This window comes from Copidosoma floridanum, unplaced genomic scaffold (genome assembly GCF_036245765.1).
Source record: "Copidosoma floridanum isolate Cflo_tuat_1 unplaced genomic scaffold, Cflo_Japanese_pri ptg000004l, whole genome shotgun sequence".
Classification (NCBI taxonomy): domain Eukaryota; kingdom Metazoa; phylum Arthropoda; class Insecta; order Hymenoptera; family Encyrtidae; genus Copidosoma; species Copidosoma floridanum.
The window spans coordinates 41,318,547-41,337,675 of NW_028321881.1; the positions used below are offsets into that span (position 1 = coordinate 41,318,547).

At 33.1% G+C, this 19,129-nt stretch overlaps 3 protein-coding genes and 1 long non-coding RNA gene across 9 annotated transcripts; 2 read left to right on the forward strand and 2 right to left on the reverse strand.

Annotated features, from left to right (window-relative positions):
• Nucleotides 1-2,833: 2,833 nt before the first annotated feature.
• On the reverse strand, nucleotides 2,834-7,460 carry IleRS-m (Isoleucyl-tRNA synthetase, mitochondrial). Its single transcript, XM_014359561.2, has 16 exons — nucleotides 7,323-7,460; nucleotides 6,777-7,220; nucleotides 6,584-6,706; nucleotides 6,345-6,504; nucleotides 6,072-6,276; nucleotides 5,695-5,996; nucleotides 5,436-5,602; nucleotides 5,104-5,340; nucleotides 4,848-5,020; nucleotides 4,632-4,770; nucleotides 4,404-4,561; nucleotides 4,186-4,329; nucleotides 3,897-4,116; nucleotides 3,570-3,822; nucleotides 3,322-3,503; nucleotides 2,834-3,251 (listed from the first exon to the last, which is right to left on the reverse strand). The coding sequence occupies exons 2-16, from the start codon at nucleotides 6,975-6,977 to the stop codon at nucleotides 3,039-3,041; spliced, it is 2,877 nt and encodes a 958-aa protein (XP_014215047.2). The 5' UTR covers nucleotides 6,978-7,220; nucleotides 7,323-7,460; the 3' UTR covers nucleotides 2,834-3,038.
• Nucleotides 7,461-8,196: 736 nt separating this feature from the next.
• On the reverse strand, nucleotides 8,197-11,077 carry LOC106644159 (aly/REF export factor 2). 6 transcript variants are annotated; one of them, XM_014359557.2, is made up of 3 exons: nucleotides 10,992-11,077; nucleotides 9,289-9,886; nucleotides 8,197-9,047 (listed from the first exon to the last, which is right to left on the reverse strand). In XM_014359557.2, exons 2-3 carry the CDS (start codon nucleotides 9,814-9,816, stop codon nucleotides 8,694-8,696), a joined length of 882 nt encoding a protein of 293 aa, XP_014215043.2. In that variant the 5' UTR covers nucleotides 9,817-9,886; nucleotides 10,992-11,077; the 3' UTR covers nucleotides 8,197-8,693. The 6 variants fall into 6 exon arrangements, with proteins under 6 accessions (XP_014215043.2, XP_089454146.1, XP_089454145.1 ...); XM_089598020.1 differs by lacking the exon at nucleotides 10,992-11,077 and adding an exon at nucleotides 10,875-10,985; XM_089598019.1 differs by lacking the exon at nucleotides 10,992-11,077 and adding an exon at nucleotides 10,700-10,866.
• A 1,285-nt stretch (nucleotides 11,078-12,362) lies between these two features.
• On the forward strand, nucleotides 12,363-12,985 carry LOC149375874 (uncharacterized). Its single transcript, XR_016293662.1, has 3 exons — nucleotides 12,363-12,432; nucleotides 12,500-12,813; nucleotides 12,887-12,985. It is a non-coding gene; the product is annotated as an uncharacterized LOC149375874 (long non-coding RNA).
• Nucleotides 12,986-14,133: 1,148 nt separating this feature from the next.
• On the forward strand, nucleotides 14,134-15,231 carry LOC106644157 (uncharacterized). The gene has a single exon (XM_089597264.1). It carries the CDS (start codon nucleotides 14,134-14,136, stop codon nucleotides 15,229-15,231), a length of 1,098 nt encoding a protein of 365 aa, XP_089453390.1.
• Nucleotides 15,232-19,129: the final 3,898 nt, after the last annotated feature.

The following is a 19,129-nucleotide window of genomic DNA, read 5'->3' on the forward strand; positions in this document are numbered from 1 at the left end:
ACCTTACATTACACAAACTTAACTTGAAATACTGACAACATAATAAAGTTATAAGATTTAATAAGCTTGAATTTAAATAGATCTTCGTCTTTTTGCTACTTGTTCAATTGACTGATTTACGAATTCAACACTAATTTTTATTTTTCAAAAAATATTATAAGAAATGAAATACATAAGAAGTATACATTTGAATTTCCAATTTCCAAATTACAAAAAAAAATCTACGGTATAATAATTCAATAATTAGCTATAAAAAATACTATCGTTACTCTTTAAGGACAAAATTATTTACGAGATCAAATTTTTCTGTCACTAGATGGGTATCCAAATTTCAATTCGCTCCAAAACTTTCTTCTCCATGATATTATTTGTTATTTCTGATCATTTCTAAAAAATATATCTTAACAATTTATTAAAGGAACTAGTAATTTTATTAGAATGTCTGAAATTTAAATTGCTTACCGTTAATTATTTTTGGGAAGTTCAAAGAGTCGATGAACAATTTGTTTTGTTTATGTATTTTCCAAGTCTATTGGCTTACTATAGTGGATCAGTAATCGTTTTTTTCATTATATTTGTCACTTCTTCTGGCATGTCATGACCTAAACATATATTGATGTTAATTATAACAGATATTAAATTAAAATTAAAAAAACAAAATTTCGTAGCTTTTTCACTTACAAAACAGACTCACCAAAAAAATCCGTTCATTGATAATCATGCTGAACATAACCTATCAAACTTAGATTACATTTGGACACCTTTGGACACGTGGTAGCTTAATAAAAACAAAAAGTATTACAAATTGATATATAGTTCAATACTCTTACGTTGGTTGATGTTAGAAGATATTTCTCCACTGGGTACCGATACGGATTGACGTTAAAATGGATTGACAACAAATATACTGCAGATACTATTTTATTATTTTATGACATCTCTTTTGTATGCATACATGTATTACGTTATATATATATGAATTCAAATTTCTTGTTCAAGAAATTTGCAAGATTTCTTTATAAACGATGACTTAAGTGGGTTGCCATCAGAAATCTTTTAGATGTCATTACGAAATTTCTCATAGAATTCTTGTATAAGACATTTAAAAAAATGTCTTGCTAAACGATGACGTTAAGAAGTTTCCATAAGCAATCTTTCAGATGACTTTACGAAATTTCTTAAAGAAATCTTGTAAAAGACATCTTAAAAAAAGTCTTTCTAAACGATGACTTTAGGAAGTTACTATAAGAAATCTTTTAGATGACTTTCCAGAGTTTCTTAAAGAAATCTTGTTAAAGACATCTTAGAAGATGTCTTTTTAAAAGATGACTGAAGAAAGTGGCTATAAGAAATCTTTCAAATGACTTTACGAAGTTTCTTCTTTTGAAAGAAGAAGATGGCAGCACTGGATGGTGCTGCTCAGCGCCGAGCGCGTGCTTTGAAAGTTATAGTTACAGAGCGCGATTCCGAAATCGCGCCCCCACTGGAGACTTTCAGAACGATTGGATAAGTGTGATAAGTTATCACTGATAACTGATAAGAAAAGGTAATTATTATGAAATCGATCTTCCGGCTCCATTCACCAGATGGCCAACTCTTAAATGTCGCTTATCGATCATCTACAGCATATATAGAAATCAATTCATAGTACTGTCCTTTTCTAATTACGACTAATCGTTCTCAAAGACCTCAAAGTGCCTAGTGAGTGGGGGCGTGATTTTGGAATTGCGCTCAAAGCGGCTCAAAGCTCAAATCGAATAATTAATTATATGGCAAGGCAAGTCAAGACCCAATCCCAATGAGGTCAAAATAAGCTTTAATATCCTTCTTGAGTTTTTAAAAAATTTATGACTAACTTAAGCGATGAGTTATTATAGTAAAAAATGGTAGAATGACTGAAATTCATGGCAAATTGCATACTTTCTCGATATTTTCTTCTCAACTTCATACTACTTGTTCAAAGCTGTAGCAGAGATGAGTATGTAGTCGGTCATCAAATTTTTTAAAAACTCAAAAAGAATATCAAAGCCTATGTCAAAAGCGTTATTTTTTTTTTTCAAACTCCGTATAGTACGAATTCCTTCGGCATAGTTAAGAACGAAACAGTAAAAAAATCAGAGAATATTGTGTAAAATGTCCTCACGTTTTTTATTAAATTATCCCCCAGAAGGTCATGCCGAAGTTAAAAAAAAAGAAAAATGAAACTTTTGAGATAAGCTTTAATTTCCTTCTTGAACCGTTGAGAAATTAAAATATCAACATTCAGCGTCAAAAGTCAGAGAGAGCTAGAATAAGTTTAAACATTGGAAAATTCAATAAAATTTGTAATATTACTTTTCATCTTTCGAGCTTTGAGTGTTAATAACTATTGATGTTGGGCACTATTTAACACTTTTCAAGTATAAAAGTTTAGGTTTTTTTGAATCGCTTTATTTTACTTTTTCAAGTAACACTCTCTGACTTTTGGGATACAGTTATGTTTAAAAAAGTCAAAAAAATCGGGATTTTAATTCAAATTGAGTATCAAGTAATGAAAAATTCTTAAAAATGTATGTTACAAGACCAGGATTGATTGATCAAAGTATTTTTTTTTTGTTCTGAGGTATGTCATGTCAGGGATAATAAACGCACGTATTTTCAGAGGTTTGCTTACCTACAAATTCTACCTTTTTTTTTGACACCGATAACGGCAAATTTGTCGGTGTACACATAACATACTATTTGGAGGAGATTCGTATCGATCAATTGGATGTGATTCAGTAAAGATATGTTTATTGTTTTAACTCAATAAAAATTGTTTTATTACAATATTTACATGACATGTACAATACGTTTCAACGTATTAAGATAAAACGATCAAAGTATATTATGCTTGTATTATTTTGCGAAGCATTTAATCGATAAATGCGAATCATATTAACTCGAGGAATACATGATGACAATAAGAGCATTTCAAAAAATCTTTTCGAAAACAACTTAAGTAACACAGATTGAGAAACATTTATTTTACATGACACTGTACACTGAGCTGTCGATTGTTACGTTGCATTTAAAACTTCCGTGCAACGGTCGCAAATTTCCGAAGGCCCAGGTTCTACGTATCGTCGACATCTTTTGCACAGCTCCTGGTCTACGTTTTCCAAGGACACACTCAAGTTCTCACACCTGTCGTCTTTTATAAGGGTAACAGAGGACACTTGACATATGTCACAAATTTCAGATGTTGAAGATATACCGCTCTTTTGAAGAACCTTTAGAAAAATGTATGATTAGAGGAGCCATAAATGCGTAAGTGGAAAAATACTTAGCAACGATACTCACAGATAAAAGTTCAAAATCTCCCGAGTTTGCTCTCACTGTAGCTTTCGACAGCCACGTATTTTTTGCCGTTAGTTTGTTTATTTCGCTCTTGACGTCCATCGCTTTCTCAACGATCGTCTTAACCTCTGGCTGATCCCAACTGTCTAATGATCTATGCTTCGTGTGAAATAGTGGGACTGATGCTGAAAAAAATTTTTTTTCAATTTTTATCCCGATACCAGACAAGTTTGACCAAATAGCTCAATTACCAAGATTTTCCGGGTGATGGAGCCATACTTCTTCAGCCAGGTGAGGTAGAATCGGTGCTACGGATCTGACAGTAATAGCCAAAATTTCGCCAACGACGTCCAATGATCCCAATCTGAAGGGAGAGTCAACTTTTTCACAATAAATCCGATCCTTAATCAAATGACAGTAGATGGCCGATACATCGTTTGTCATGAAATTCAAAAACAACTTGCTAACGTTATGGTACTGATACTTCTCATACAACTCCTGGATCTACAATTTTACTTTTCATTACACATACACCATACAATCTACAATATCGCAAATATAGTTGACTTGCAACATACTTGATTGTGATAATGATAAAGTTGATGAAGCATGTACTTATCCAAGTATTTGTACTGAGGTTCAACTGTTATTTTTCTGTTGTCGTCGTAATTGTTTAGAGTTCCCAAGAGAAACTTGAATACATTACGAAATTTGTTAACTGATTCTACGCTTCCCTCCAGCAATGTTTTTTTCACTGGGACTAGGGTGTGCTGAGTTCCGTGGCTAGCCACCCACCACCTGTAATTAAAATGTCAACTTATAACTTGCATCGAGGGCGTAAAACGATCCTATTCAGACAGTACTTGCCTCAGAACATCAACTCCATGTACTGGATTTTTGTTCAAGTTTTTTCCTCCCTTGGTAATGTCATCTGGATTAACAACGTTTCCAATTGATTTCGACATTTTATTGTTGTTTTCGTCCACAGCGAATCCATGTACAAACAAATCTCTACAACAATTGTCGCTTACAACACGTGTGCCGTTCAATATTGTACAATCGGTATGAAAAGCAATTTTTCTTACTTGTAAGGTGCACAGCCCTGTAAAGCTACAGAAGTAAGCAGGGACGACTGGAACCATCCTGAGAACTGGTCCATTCCTTCCATGTAGAGGTTGGCTTTCTTATCTGGCAAGACATACGACCACGAAATACCACTGTCGAACCATATGTCCAAGATATCCTAGTGCAAGAGCAAAATTTCACTTCACCGTAGAAGAGTTGGTAACAACTCATCGACAGTGCAATCATACCTTTCCCTTTTCCAATTCGGCACCAGTCACATTGTACGCTGCCCGCAACTTTCGACCGAGAAGTTTCTCCACAGGCAATTCCCACCAGCAATCATCCCCATGTTTGTCGATCAACTGGCACAACTTGTCTACCCACTCGCTTGAATAAACGATCAAGTAACAATAATCCCGTTTATTTATCAACAGTTAAGTACATGGAACTAAGCCGACAATTACCGAGTTATGAAAACTTCGCCCGTGTCTTTGTAATATAATACTGGTATCGGCGTGCCCCAGGCTCTTTGACGAGAAATGCACCAGTACGGTCTTTGCTTCAATTGAGTCAACAAGGCATTACTCCACGCTGTTCTCTTTGTTTCCGGGAATATATTTACATCCTTCAAGCTTTCCTAGAACAACGAATTTATCGGGTGGCATGAGTAAACAAAAAAAAACAGCACATTGATGACAGTAATAATAATAAGATCCTTACGACGGCCTGATCTTTGATAGAATCGGTGTTGATGAACCATTGGTGACTTGCGCGCACGATCACGGGCTTCATTGTTCTCCAATCGTATGGATAACTGTGCGTCAACTTTTCATCATGAACAATGTTTTGGTCGATCCGAGCCAGAACTGCTGGCGTACCTTCCTCCAAGACTTTCAAGCCTTCGAATTCGGCGCCTGCTTCCGCCGTGTATTTACCTTCTTCGTTTACCAAAGATATCTAAAAAAAAAAAAAAAAAAAAAAGGATTACTACTGTACTGCAATGGAGTTACAATAACTGAGTGAATTTATTGTAACAGTGGTTGTGCACTCACAATAGATATTTTGTTTTCCAATGCGACTAGAAAATCTTCCTTGCCATGGGCAGGAGCAGTATGGACTAAGCCTGTGCCTTGTGAGGTATTTACGTGACTGCCAGCCAGAAATGGTAAAACAACACCTGTTATGGGGTGAGCGTACTTGGATCCAACCAGGTCTTTTCCTTCGAGTACGCGAAAGAGACTCAAAAATTAATACTTCTGCAGAGCAAAGATGCAAAAGTATAATAAAAAAAAAAGGGATTGGTGTACAAACCAGTGAAAGTAGTAAGGACGTTGAGCTGTCCGATTTTCTCAATGTTGCTTTGAAGTAACTGTTCCGCCAATATGTACAGATTCCCTTCGCTGTGCTCTACCAAGCAGTAATTGACCTCCGGAGAGTAAGCCAATGCCTGATTAGCAATTAAGGTCCACGGTGTTGTCGTCCACGTGAGAGCATAAACGGGTCTGCCCTCAAAGGCCGCTAATCTCGGTGGTAACTCGACCAAGCGCAGTCGGACGGTGGCACACTGACTTTGATGATCTTTATATTCCAGTTCAGCTTCGGCCAGAGCAGTTCTGAAACAAGAGGTGGTGAATTGTTTGTTTGATTTTTTTTTTCAATATCATCAAGTGTAAGGAAGCAAAACGTACTTTGATGAAGGTGACCAATAGACAGGCTTGAAGTCCCTGAACACCAACTTCTTTTCGTACAAACTATAAAACTGTTGGAGTTGATTTTTTATGTACGACGTGGTGTTTGTAAAGTAACAACTGCTGTCCTTCCAGTCGGCCATGATGCCCCAGGATGCAAAGACCTTTTTCTGCTTGGCAAATGCCTCTTCCGCAAATTTTCGGGCTAAAACGTAATTTTAGAAGCTCGCATTTTTTTTTACTCTACAAATGTTTTAATCGCTGCCTATATACCTTGCGTCCTAACTTGAATGGGTGTCAGATCAGCAACTCGTTTCTTAGCACTGCTCAAAGCCTTGAGTTCAATGGGTAAACCGTGACAGTCCCAACCAGGAACATAATGCACCCTCTGGCCTTTGACGACTTTACTTCTGATTGTTATATCTTTCAATATCTGAGCAAGTAAACATAAACCAGTTTAAGAAGGAGCAGTGCTAAAAAAAAACAACTTTTTAATGATACCTGAATCTTACCTTGTTGATTGTGTGGCCCATGTGAGGATCTCCATTGGCATAAGGTGGACCGTCATGAAGCACAAAATCAGGACCCTCGAGATTGGCCCTTTGCCAATTGTACAATTCAGCAAAGCCACACTTCTGAAATGTCAATTGCCATCGACGTTTACATGCTGAGTCAAGACAAATATTTAGCAAACAGTGGACTCACATCTTGCAAATACATGTCCATCTCGACCCTCTTCTTGCCGGTGATCTTGGCTGGAAAGTTGGTCTTTGGCAACAGTACGGTATCCGTGTACCTCTTCTCGGCCAATTTCTCTTGTTGGGTCGAATGACATCTGTACAGTATACGGGCTTGCGTGGAGAGCAAGGACTTCACTCTCCACAGGAATGGTTGGAGATTCATCATCCTGTATTATCAAGGCCAAACTGCCCTTGAAAGATTACTTTGGAAGTAGATTATAAAAAACGTTCAATCCATCGGTCCTGAATATCATTTATTTTGGTATATGTCTTCATTGGCTCAGTCATTATGCACACAAGACACAAATCAAAGTTAACCCCCCATCAGAGCATGATCAGATCAATTGACATCATATTATAAACATAAAGTAGTAATATACAAGCGGACCAAGTGCTTTACTTTCTATGCCTGAAAGAAACGTACAAATATTGGTTTTACAAGTTAAAAAAACAAAAAAGGTTACTGCTCTAAAATGCCGGCTGAGATGTAACATGAACTAGGTGTAATTACCTTAGTACCTGAAATCCTGAATGCGTCTTTTGGAAAGCACTATGATATCAATTTTTTAACATTTCTCAGCTATTGTTTTCTATACTTAATTGTATTTTAATCAAGTACTTATTATCTAGGTTTCATGAATTCACGAGTTACGTGTGCATCACGTACTCAAATCACGATTTATACCATGCGTGTGTGTAGATACTTCATATATGTATGTACATGCAATATACATGTGTACAATGTACGCCGCACTTGCGAATTTTTAGTGTACTTTTCAAGTCATAAAGATAACAAAACTTTTTAAATTTTTAATGACAAACAAAAACTGAAATAAACTTACTCTCCTGCACATCGTTGGTTCAAACGTCGGCTATGTTTCATGATGGCTTATGCAAATTAATGAGAAAACTCCATGTACAGTACTGCATATTTTTTTTATTTCCTAACTTGATAATACAGTCAAGTTATCAACACACATATATTGGGAACATTTCAGTTCCTAAATACACTAGTAAATTAATATTTTAATCCTGTGAGAGCTTGCATTATTTATTTACAATGAAACAAGCTCTAAATATAAAAAAATGGTATCCAAGTACGATGCATTATGTTTCTTTTGGATTTGTAGCAAAACAAAAATTTGCAGAATTTTTTTCTTCCGCTCAAAACTTGTTAAAACTTGCAAGTTTTTGTTAAATTTCGTCGCACAAAATCATTACAGTTTTACAAACTTTGGAATTATAGAATGTTAATTCACTAAAAAGATATGATTGCACCTCTAAGATTATTTTATATGGTTGTACGTAATCTTTTTTTTATAACATTTCTACACACATTTGATTGTTACATATAGTTGTAGCCTAATTATAATTAAAGACAATAATCAAAATTCATTCCTTTAATTCATTAAAAAATTAATTGATTTACAGTATACAGGAAATAATTATGATAAACACAAATAATTGGGTTACACGTATGAGAATTGCGTTTACATAAAACACATGTCGTCATTGAAAAGTAAATAGTTAAAAAATGTTAAACTCTCATCATACAATTACATAGAAAAAGTCAGCTCTTTTCTCACGCGAGTCTTTCTTCTCATACCATGAATCCAAAAAATTTTCTTCCCTTGAAATAATAAAAGACCAGTTTGGCTTTTAATTTTCTCAATGTGATTTTTACTTTCTTGACAAGTAAAGAATTTATACAATTGCCCCACACCCTTTGACGATTGATTCTTGATTTGTACGAGGTAACAGTATTTTAGGTATAAAAATCTTCATCTTATTTAGAAAGAAAAAAAAAAAAAGCAATTTTACAAACGACTACTGCAAAGAAGAAAGACTTGCCTCCAGATTACAAGTAAAATAATTTTGTCACTTAGGCACCCTCCGACGTGGATACTTTGCTCTTGACGTATTCCTCGAGTTGGGCGTCGAGCTCCTCAGCTGTGGGCAATGGTGCTTTTTTGGGCTTACCACCGCCAGATTTCGCCTTGCCCTTGGTTACACCTCCTTTTTTGTTAGCTCCACCACCACTACCGCTACCACCGCTCTTGCGTTGTGGCTGTTTACCATTTCGTTTTGAAGCTGGCCCTCCCCTTGACTTATTAGAGTTACTGGTGCCAAGACGGTTTCCACTTCGAATGGAGCTGGAGCCGGGAATTTCGGACGTGGCCAGCTGGATGTTCATCTCACGGCCATCGAGAGGTACTCCATTGTACTGTTTCATTGCCTAAAAATTATGTTAAATAATGTAATATGTAAAGGACGAAATAATAAACATATGACTTCAATAATGGATTCAAAAAGCATGATAAAAGTATTAAACGACTGCTGCTATTCTATCAAAATTGCAATATTTAATAAGCTTTATCCAAATACTACAGATGGTTTTAAAATGAAATAGCGATTGCTTTGAATGTGACGAACCGATAAAAATACCATGCAACAAAAAACAGCTGCCAAGTACCCACCTTGATGGCATCGGATCTTCTCTCAAAGATGAGATCAGCAGATCCCATAGAACGTCCCGATCTGTCGTAATGAACCCCGGCAAACTTGAGTGGGCCAAACTCGCTGAACAGCTCGAGGATATCAGAGTCTGTGACTCCAAAGTCCAAGTTGGAGACAATCAACTTTGTGGTGTCAGAGCTGTACCTACGTGGGCCACTGCTTCCAAGGAAAGCCTCTCGCTTGAAGCTCGGCAGGGAACGGCTGTAGTTACCGGGTCTGCGGTTCTTTGTAATGGCCCCCTGGCTGCGATTGCGTATAACACCACCACCTGGCTTTTTGTTGGTTCGGACAGGGCCACTCTTTCTTGGCGAACTACCAGTCTTCTTTGGTGGACTACCAGTCTTTTTTGGTGGACTGCCAGTCTTCTTTGGTGCACCACCGGTCTTTTTACCACCAGTGCCTGCGCGCTTGTTACCTTGTGTCGACTTTTTGTTCTTTCTGTTCTGCTTAATGATTTCGTCCAAGCTCATATCTACTTTGCCGGCCATTTTAGATATGTGACGTTTTAGTTGATGGCTGTAACTTTACCTTTGGTTGAACTTAGGTAATATACCTAGACTGGAAAGTAAATAATATTAATAATTTTTGTATATGTTATCGGCTAAAAAATGAACCCTTTAGTTAATTAAATGAAATTAAACATTACATGGCTGTGTCATTGATATTGATGCTTACATGTAGGTTTATTTTGCTTATTATTCAATCTACAGAAGAAATATATAATCTTACTCAGTATCTCACCAATGTTATGAAGGTGAATGTAACTAACAGCAACACTATCAAATTCCAAACATTACTCAAAACTAGACTATATTTCTTTGAAGTTTAACTAAATGAAAAGAGCAAGTACACCCGAGTGAATAGGAATTCAGGTTTCCTGTTTCAAGAGTACAGAACTTGTAACAAAAGAGATAGAATGCAAAATAAAATTTAAATCTTGTGATAAATAGGGTGGTTTTACGTTGCTGTATGTGTAGTAATAATAGTGAACAACAAAGTGAGTGAGTCAGACAGAAAGCGTGTACTAGCAGAATTTGGAACTTCACATTTCTCAGTTCCTAGAAGGAATAATAAGCAAGCAGAGATAAGCATCTACATCAATACATATATATATATATATGAATGTGCACGTGAAAGTCAAGATAACTGGATTAATTACAACTGCGATTTAATATCACAAATAACCGGGAAGCGTTGCACGAAACGGAATGATAGAGTCCCATGTATACACATGAACAAGAGAGAGACGAGTCGGCTCCTCGGCTGAAATGAAACGGACGCGTCGTTGACGTCCGGTCCACTGTTCTCCCAAGGTTATAATATAGGCTTCTCTAAGAGGCACAAGGCTTTTTGGGAATAAAAAATATCTACCGTAGGCGTCTTCAGCCAGCCAAGCCGCGTCGTCAGAAGATATTCACGGCACACTGGGTGTAGTTAAACATAACGTACAAGATTCTCTTCTTTGATCGATAAGTTTGAGGAGAGAAAGCAATGGGGACGCGCTGAATTCGGCTCCGATTTGGGTTTGAGGTTAAGCTCGGCTTACCGGACTCTCGAGATTGATTTGGATCGAGTGACGAACTTCTCGCGAAAAGTCTATTGGTGCACTGTCGTTGCTCTTGAGGACGATATTTTGAAATGATTTATAACAATAGGTACTCACATGAAAAATAATCGAATAAAATTGTCGACCAACTTAGTTTTGGGAGAGCACTTTCACAGGGACCCCACTAACAATGCACAGTGTTGCCATGCCATTGCCAGTTCTTCCTGTGGAGGAGGAGCGTGTTTTGTGTGTAGTAGACGCGGCAACATTGTGCAGCACTACATGTCAAATGGCGCCAATTTCAAATTAAATACATCGTGGGTAGCCGAAATCCAAAGAGATGGACACACATTGTAACTTTTATATACTTATTTAACCAATGATTGGATCATGTAGTATGACTAAAAATAAACATTTTTTTACTATTGGCCCTATCTAAGTTTTCGAGATGTACTTATGTTGCTTATCTTGGGCACCCGGATAAAGAGATATAGTTCCGATAACACACCATGTATGTGGCAAAAAATATTTATTTGTACACGTTAAGAGTAAAATGGGCGTTTTTTTTTGTAATAGAAAACTTTTCGTCGTAGCTTATAGAAAAGCTTTTATTCAACGCAAGTTCCCAATAATATTGTGGTAGCTTATTGTAAATTTAACTTTCAGGTTTGTTACATAAATTAAATAAAATTTTTGTCACCTTCAGAGCTGTGTTCAAAGGATGACTCATACATTTTTCGTATTGCATTGATAAGCTTTTTAATTAATTATATTTACTAACCGAAACATTTCATCTTCTCGTCAAAAAAAACGGGGAGACCGGGGCGAGATGGGTATTCGGGGAATATGGGTATTTGCAATATTTCAAAAATAATGATATGTTCATTGCTATACTTTTGTTTATTGCATATTAAAAGATAAAGTAGTTTTTATTAATAAAAAATAGTGATCCAATCAATTAAAAAACTAAGATATTTTACGATGAAAATTCAGGCCGTAAAAAAAATAATTTTAAGGATTTTCAACGAACAAAAAAATTATGAAAAATAATATACTGAAGGCTAAAAACTATTCTTTCTAAATATTTAATTATCTAACTTCAAATTGATGACCTATTTTCATATTACCCTTTAAGAATAAAATTATTGTAACTGTTTTAAATAAAAATTACCTTTGGGGCGGAATCGGTGTATTTTCATAAGGTGATATGGGTATATCGGCTCGGTTGCGGTTGCCTATTTGCAGGCGCATATAAATAAAATAAAATAGGATGCATCAAATGCTATAGGTACCTACCTACGTACCTACTTATTGTTAAGTAATTTAGCTAATTTTAAGTGTAGGTGATAGCAAATATTAATAGTGCGTAACTATAAAAAGGTAACGAGCAGGCAGTCATGGTCTGCCGAAGATTTAAAAAGTGCATTAGACGCTTTAGCGAAAGGGAAAACACTAGGATCCATATCCGAAAAATTCAAGATTCCTCGAGAAACATTGCGAAGAAAATTTATTAAGATATCAAAAACACAAGTTTTAGACGATTTTGCTTGTAAACCATGTGAGTACGCTATAAAAACGTCGATCAATATTTTGAGGTTAAATGTATTTTTATGTAATAATTTTAGCTTTAGGATACAAGTCTGTTTTTACTGCAGAGCAGGAAAAGTATATATGTGTGACAAGATTTTAGAGAATGAGGCAAGATTGCATGGTTTCACCCAATTGGAAGTTCGAAGGCTAGCGTACACCTTTGCTCAAAATTTAAATATACCAAATCGTTTCAACAATGATACTCAGTTAGCTGGAGAAGAGGTTTAAAGGTTTTCTCAAACGAAATCCTCAACTCTCACTCAGAAAACCAGAGCCAACATCTGCAGCTAGAGCAAATGGCTTTAACAAACGTAGCATTGATGAATTTTATAAAATACTGAAAAGAAAGGTAAATTTTATATTAAATAATACGTTTAAAAATATAATATGCTGATATAATGATGATTATACAATTTGTTTAGGTACCTCGAAAAAATAATACTAGAGGTAAAGCCGCTATTATAACATCTGTAGAATATGAAAATGAACTGAAGGAAAAGAAGAATAAACGAAAAGCATCTAACATTAAATCTGAGCCAAAGAAACGAAAAGTTGGTCAAAATATTACGAATACAGTTACATTGATTCAGACTATGCCAAGTTCTGAAATGCGTATTTTAAACTTTCCAAAGCAGTAAGAGGCAATTTTTAAAAATTATTCCATGTCAAGCGAATCCTATAATTCAGACACTCGAGCTTTAGGAAGAGATGGGCAGTATTATTGTGTGCCTTAATTATTGTAGTTAAAAAAAAATTATAATTTTATGTTGCTTGTTTACTAGATTTCAAAGCAACTGTGATTGTGTTTTGCCTTATCAATAAGTAAATTATTTTTAATTAAAATGCACATACAGTAAAACCAAAGACTTGTGTGTTACTTATGATCAGAATATATTACTATTTTTCTGAATAAATATTTAAAAAATATATCATTAAAACTTTTACTAACTTTATTCTATTACTTTTTGTAAATTAAAGGTCATACTGTGGACATTAAATAACTTATTTGAGAAAAATCTAGCCTCCATTTAAAATGTATGGACTCATACCGCCCCAAGATTGAGGCGGAATGGGTATACTGAGTAACCGTTACATTTTGTAACTTTAAAAAAAAATAATTTGTTTTTTAGATCTCAGTGGCAGTAAACGCAATTTTTAAGACTCCGTAGAATGTATTGTAAGTTAAAGTGTATAGTAATTTTTTCAAATTACACAAGTTCTAATAGTTTAAAAAATTTGTTACCCATCTCGCCCCGGTCTCCCCTACCGTCGGGTCAGTGCAAGAAAGAGCCTTTGTCAAGAGAGATCATAGATAAGAAGAGCCTTTTCAAACTCAACGGCAAGCAAGAAAGATCCTTTTCAGATTTCCAAGCAAGGGAGAGAGAGTGTGTTTCAAACTGTAGCTGTAGTACAATATTGATACGGACGGTGGAACAACCCTTATATATACTTAGGTATTTTGATGGTCGCGCTCATGCAGGCAGACACTTTGTTTCCTCCATGTAGTCCATGAGTTTATTTACACTAAGTTGGTAATGGAAAGACGGGATCTTTTGGAATTTTTAAATATATTATAAGAAATAATGAGACAGCCAGCTAATAACACTCCCTTGGAACAATAATTACAATAAAGTAGGTTATCTGACTGGATCTGATGGAAAATCAAAATATGAGTGATTGCAACGAGTGGAAGAGTGACCACAATGATGGCTGTTATGCTGATGAATCAATTATTTTTGTGGGCAATGAAATAGAAATAAATAGTAGTAACAGTATAATTGAGAAAGAAGAAGAGGGAATAAGTGAAGATGAGTGTAACAATAGCGCAAATAATACATTGGAAAACAAAGGTCAGCAAGATGTGCTGGAGAAGCCCATTGGTACTGTTCATTTATCTGTTCATGATTTAGCCAATGACGATGATGCTATTCACTTTTATACTGGCCTAGAAGATTATCAAAAACTTCAATTTGTATTTTTTACTCTTGGACAAGCTGTTTGTTCACTCAACTACTTTTATGAAACAAAGCCTGAGTTGGATGTTATGAATCAGTTTTTTTTATCTTTGATCATTTTAAGGCAACACAAAACTGACTTTGAACTAAGCTTGTTATTTAAAATTTCGGAAAAACAAGTAGCTAACATATTTATGACATGGATCAGATTCATGAAGTTACAGTGGTCAACAATTCCCCAATGGCCTTCCAAAAATTTGGTACGTTTTTTCACTCCAATAGACTTTAACAATAAATTTCCCGGAACAAGATGTATAATTGATAGGATAGAAATACCTATTGAGAAACCAAGTACACCTACATCTCAGCAAAATGAAACTGAAACAACTGTAAAGTCTATTGTTGCTGCTACTCCTGGTGGATTGATATCTTACGTTTCATCTACCTATGCTGGCTCAACTAGTGATCGAGAAATCATCGAGGACTGTGGTCTCCTTTCAAAGTGTGATCCAGGAGATAGTATTATGGCCTGTAAAGACTTTGACATACAGGATATTTTGGCTGAACATAAAATAAAGTTGAACGTTCCAAAATTTTTCAAGGAAAAGACTAAAATATCCAGCCAGACTGTATTGAGTGATGAGGAAATGTCAAGTGAACAAGTGCATGTTGAACGTATCATTGGGTTGAGTAAAACGTACAAAATATTACAAGGTCCTTTAAGAAAAGCTGAGATTTGTTTGGCCGATGATATTATTTTTACCTGTTTTATGTTATGTAATTTTAGAAATACTATTAGTCCTGAGGCTTAAACCAGAGAATATAGAAACACATCCCTCCATTGTTTCTATATTCTCTGCTTAAACAGTTGTCATACACATGAGATTTATGTCAAAAATGTTTACAGAAATTTTTTTGGTCATGTCAAAAGTGTAAATACTTCTAAATAGTGAAGACTAGCTCTTTAAATCATTATAATCATAATTTGTATTTTGTATAAGGTTTTTTCAATAAAACTGTACTTAAATCATATTTTACAATTGGAACAAAAATTGTATTTACTTATACTGAAACAAATCTTTCAGTTATCCCTGTACAAAAACTTACTTAAAATTGCTGGCTTATGAAATTTTTTATTGAAAATAATCAATTTTTAAAATCAAAGTAAACATTATTATCTCTGAGATTTTTTGTAACTAAAATCTCTTTGAATGTAAAAACAAAAATAAACCTGTGTTTTTCTTAGAGCACAGCAGTTACCTTAAAACCTGGTTAAAATAGTTATGAATTTTTTTCAGTTTCAGAAAAATATCCTTATCACCATAATATATAAAAATCGTCTTTCCCCAGCAAAAATTAGCTCATTCATTCAACTATTTATAAAAAAAAATAAAAAATAAAAATCAATAATAACAAAAAGTGAAGTCCAAATTTGAAATTATAATAATACTCATCTTTCTAATGTCGGTTACAACTTTTTTTTATTCATTCGTGAAAATTGTACCGAAAAATTTAGTTTTTTTTCCCTCATTAAACTACGATAAAAAATATCATTTTTATGAAACATTTAGTAATAGTTTGTATCTATCAGTTGCTAAAAAATTTGTAAATAATCAATAATAAATAATACACACTATCAGTTATGAATTTCGGTTAAGTATGATTTATAAAATTATTACAACATTTTATTTTTTGTACCTTCGTAACGATACTTATTATTAAAAAAAAAAAAAAAAAAGCTTATAGCAACTCCTATACAGTTATTAAATACAACCCTCAGTCTTAAGAGATGCAGCCAAAAAAGGATATTGCTGTAATTAAGTACCCATTTACGTTACTCTTCTCAAACAACCAATTTTTATTTCTCTACTGTCCGTGAGTTGTCAACTCTATTTCAATTATTTTCACTTTGCTTATTTTCGTGAGATTCGTAATTAAATCGTTATAATCGTTATCAGTGTACAGAGAATGTAAGTTTGTGCAATCAAATAGTTGTAATTGAGGAAAATATTGCAATGGATCACAGCAAAATGTATACAACTCAAGCGAAAAATGTATATCTTATTTATTTAAGAACTTCACAAAAAAAAATAAAATAAAACTAATAATAACAAATAATATAATTCAGATTTGATACTAGAATAATTATTCATCTTTGTGTAATAAATATACTATCAATTTTTGTATATTCTTTTTTTCTGTGAAAATTTAATCGAAAAATTTAGTTTTATTCCTTCATTAAATCACGGTAACAAATTATTTTTATGAACAATTAGTAATAATTTGTAGATATGTTTATTAGCTACTCAAAAATTTTAAAATATTAATGATAAATAATACATATTATAAACTATAGTTTTCAGTTAAAAATAAATTTAAACAGCCACTGCATTTTTTTATTTGTACCTGCCGATGTAATATCATTTACGATGAAAATAAAAAAAAATTAAATATAACTGATAAATACAGTAATAAAATTTTATTCTTAGTCTAACACCTGGACTTTTTTTATTTCTTAATGGGGGTATCAATTATTATTAATTATTCACTAATTCAATGTTCGCTTGAGGAGCATTTTTACAATAATCATAATATTCTATTGAATTTTGGCTCTCAAGTGGACGAGGATCATAGTCATTTAATTTTTTCTTCAGATTATCTGACTGAAATAGATTAAAATTGTTTGCCTTGATAGGAAATCAAGTATGTTATTTCGTTTTATAGAATATCTGCAAAGTTTCTGTACAAGTTATCCTGACTTTAGGAGATTTTTATAACTGACAAAATCTTCGATTCCTTTCAGAACAACACACACGTGTTTGTAGTGCTGCGGGTCCTTTATCAGCAGCACATTCACACTCAGTACCTGAAACATGCATGTATTTAGAGTTATTTTGACATTCACAGTGTGAAATGACTGTAAATATTTTATGTCACAATTTTTATCAAAAAGGAGTAAGTGTAATGTATTTAAATTTCTGTAAGTAAGGCAAAACTAAGTTTTAATCGTATATTTTTTTTTTCAGTATTCAAAAAACTAAAACCTATGAGTATAAACAAATTGAACAAGTATTGTCACGGGAATTAAACAAAACTTTGAACTAAAGCAGCTTAGATTTTTTTCAGTAGTTTTAGCTTTTCTTTTTCTTAATTCACAAACCAGTTGCTTCAAATTCCATTTCCCATTTAATCCAATTATTCTTTGAATTTACTTACGTTCCACAAATAAATATTTGCCAATAAGGGACTTTGTATAAGTACGCTTTTTAAGAGAGGCTAAGTTTTGTGCTAAATTGTTTTAGCTGTGTCTTACTAAAATTTATTATTTTATGTGTTCAATTGGTGTGCTACAGAAAATTATTTAAAGGCTTTTTACGTTATAGTTAAATATTTGTAAAATTGATCCCTGTATAACAAAACTTCGACAAGGGCAGGAAAAATACACAAAAATCATTAAAAATTACTTTTAAAAAATTTGATAATGCATTTTAATAACAAAAATTTGTTTTGACACGGGTTGCTCGATCTCTATTTAATTTCGATAAAAGTATAAATGAGGAAATAATAAATAATAAAAACATCACTTACAACATAAAACATTTCAAGTATATAACATTACCATCGGTTCTTCCGAATCCTTTAATTTAACCATAAAAAATTTAAACTGTAATTAGTGAGTTGGTATCGTTTTTTTAAACAGTAAAAATTTTAAATTAGCTTTTTTTTAAATAATAATCTGTAGAATTAAATTTAATATAAGTATTAATCAAAAAATTCTTTTAAAAGAATTATTTCTGAGAATAATATGCTAATAGTAATTTACGAAATTAAATATGTTTATTATGGAAATTAATGTTTATTTAACTACTCTTTAAAAACTACTATTCTAACGGAACTAATTATTAAGAATTACAAAATTTCAGGTTTTAAGTTCCAAAAACTTTTATTCATAAATCGAATATAAAAAACGTCAGTTTTTTTTTTTATAGATAAAATTGAATATTAACTTTTACACCGTAAACATTTTCAGAAATTTTTTATATGAATTAATTATTATTATTGTAAATGGTTAATAACTCCAAATATCTGAAAAAAACCGACGATTCAGAAAATTGCATAAATGAGAATTTAAAAACAATAAAGGTCTCAATTTCGAACTTTGCAAATGGATAATAGACAATTGCACATATCAGTAGTTTCACGTAGAATTGAAAAAATAATCCTATTCTGCAAAAAATAATTATTGTGATTGACAACATCTATTACTGTCTAATTTTATTATTGCACAAAAGTAATTTTGTATGACTCAACATAAGATAGAGGTTTTCATAAAAATTCTGATCCATTATTATACATAATAATTGATTTAAATATTTTTTGAATAATTTAAAGGTTATTAAAACTTGTATTTTTACTAATATATAAGCGCGTATTTAACGTGAAATTTACAAATAGTAAATAACTGTTAAAAAAAAAAAAAAATTGTTATGTATTCCTAATTTTCTATAAAAAAAATCTTGCCCTTCCGTAACCGATATTGATAAAAAAAAAGATTTTTTAACTAGGTATATGTCACTTCGCACATAAACGTTTTACAAAAGTTAGTATACCAACATTTCAACAAAAAATTAATAGATCTAAGAGAAATATAACATTTTTTATTTAATTGTGTATATGTGTGCTATACTTTTCCCTCAGAAAAAAGTAGAA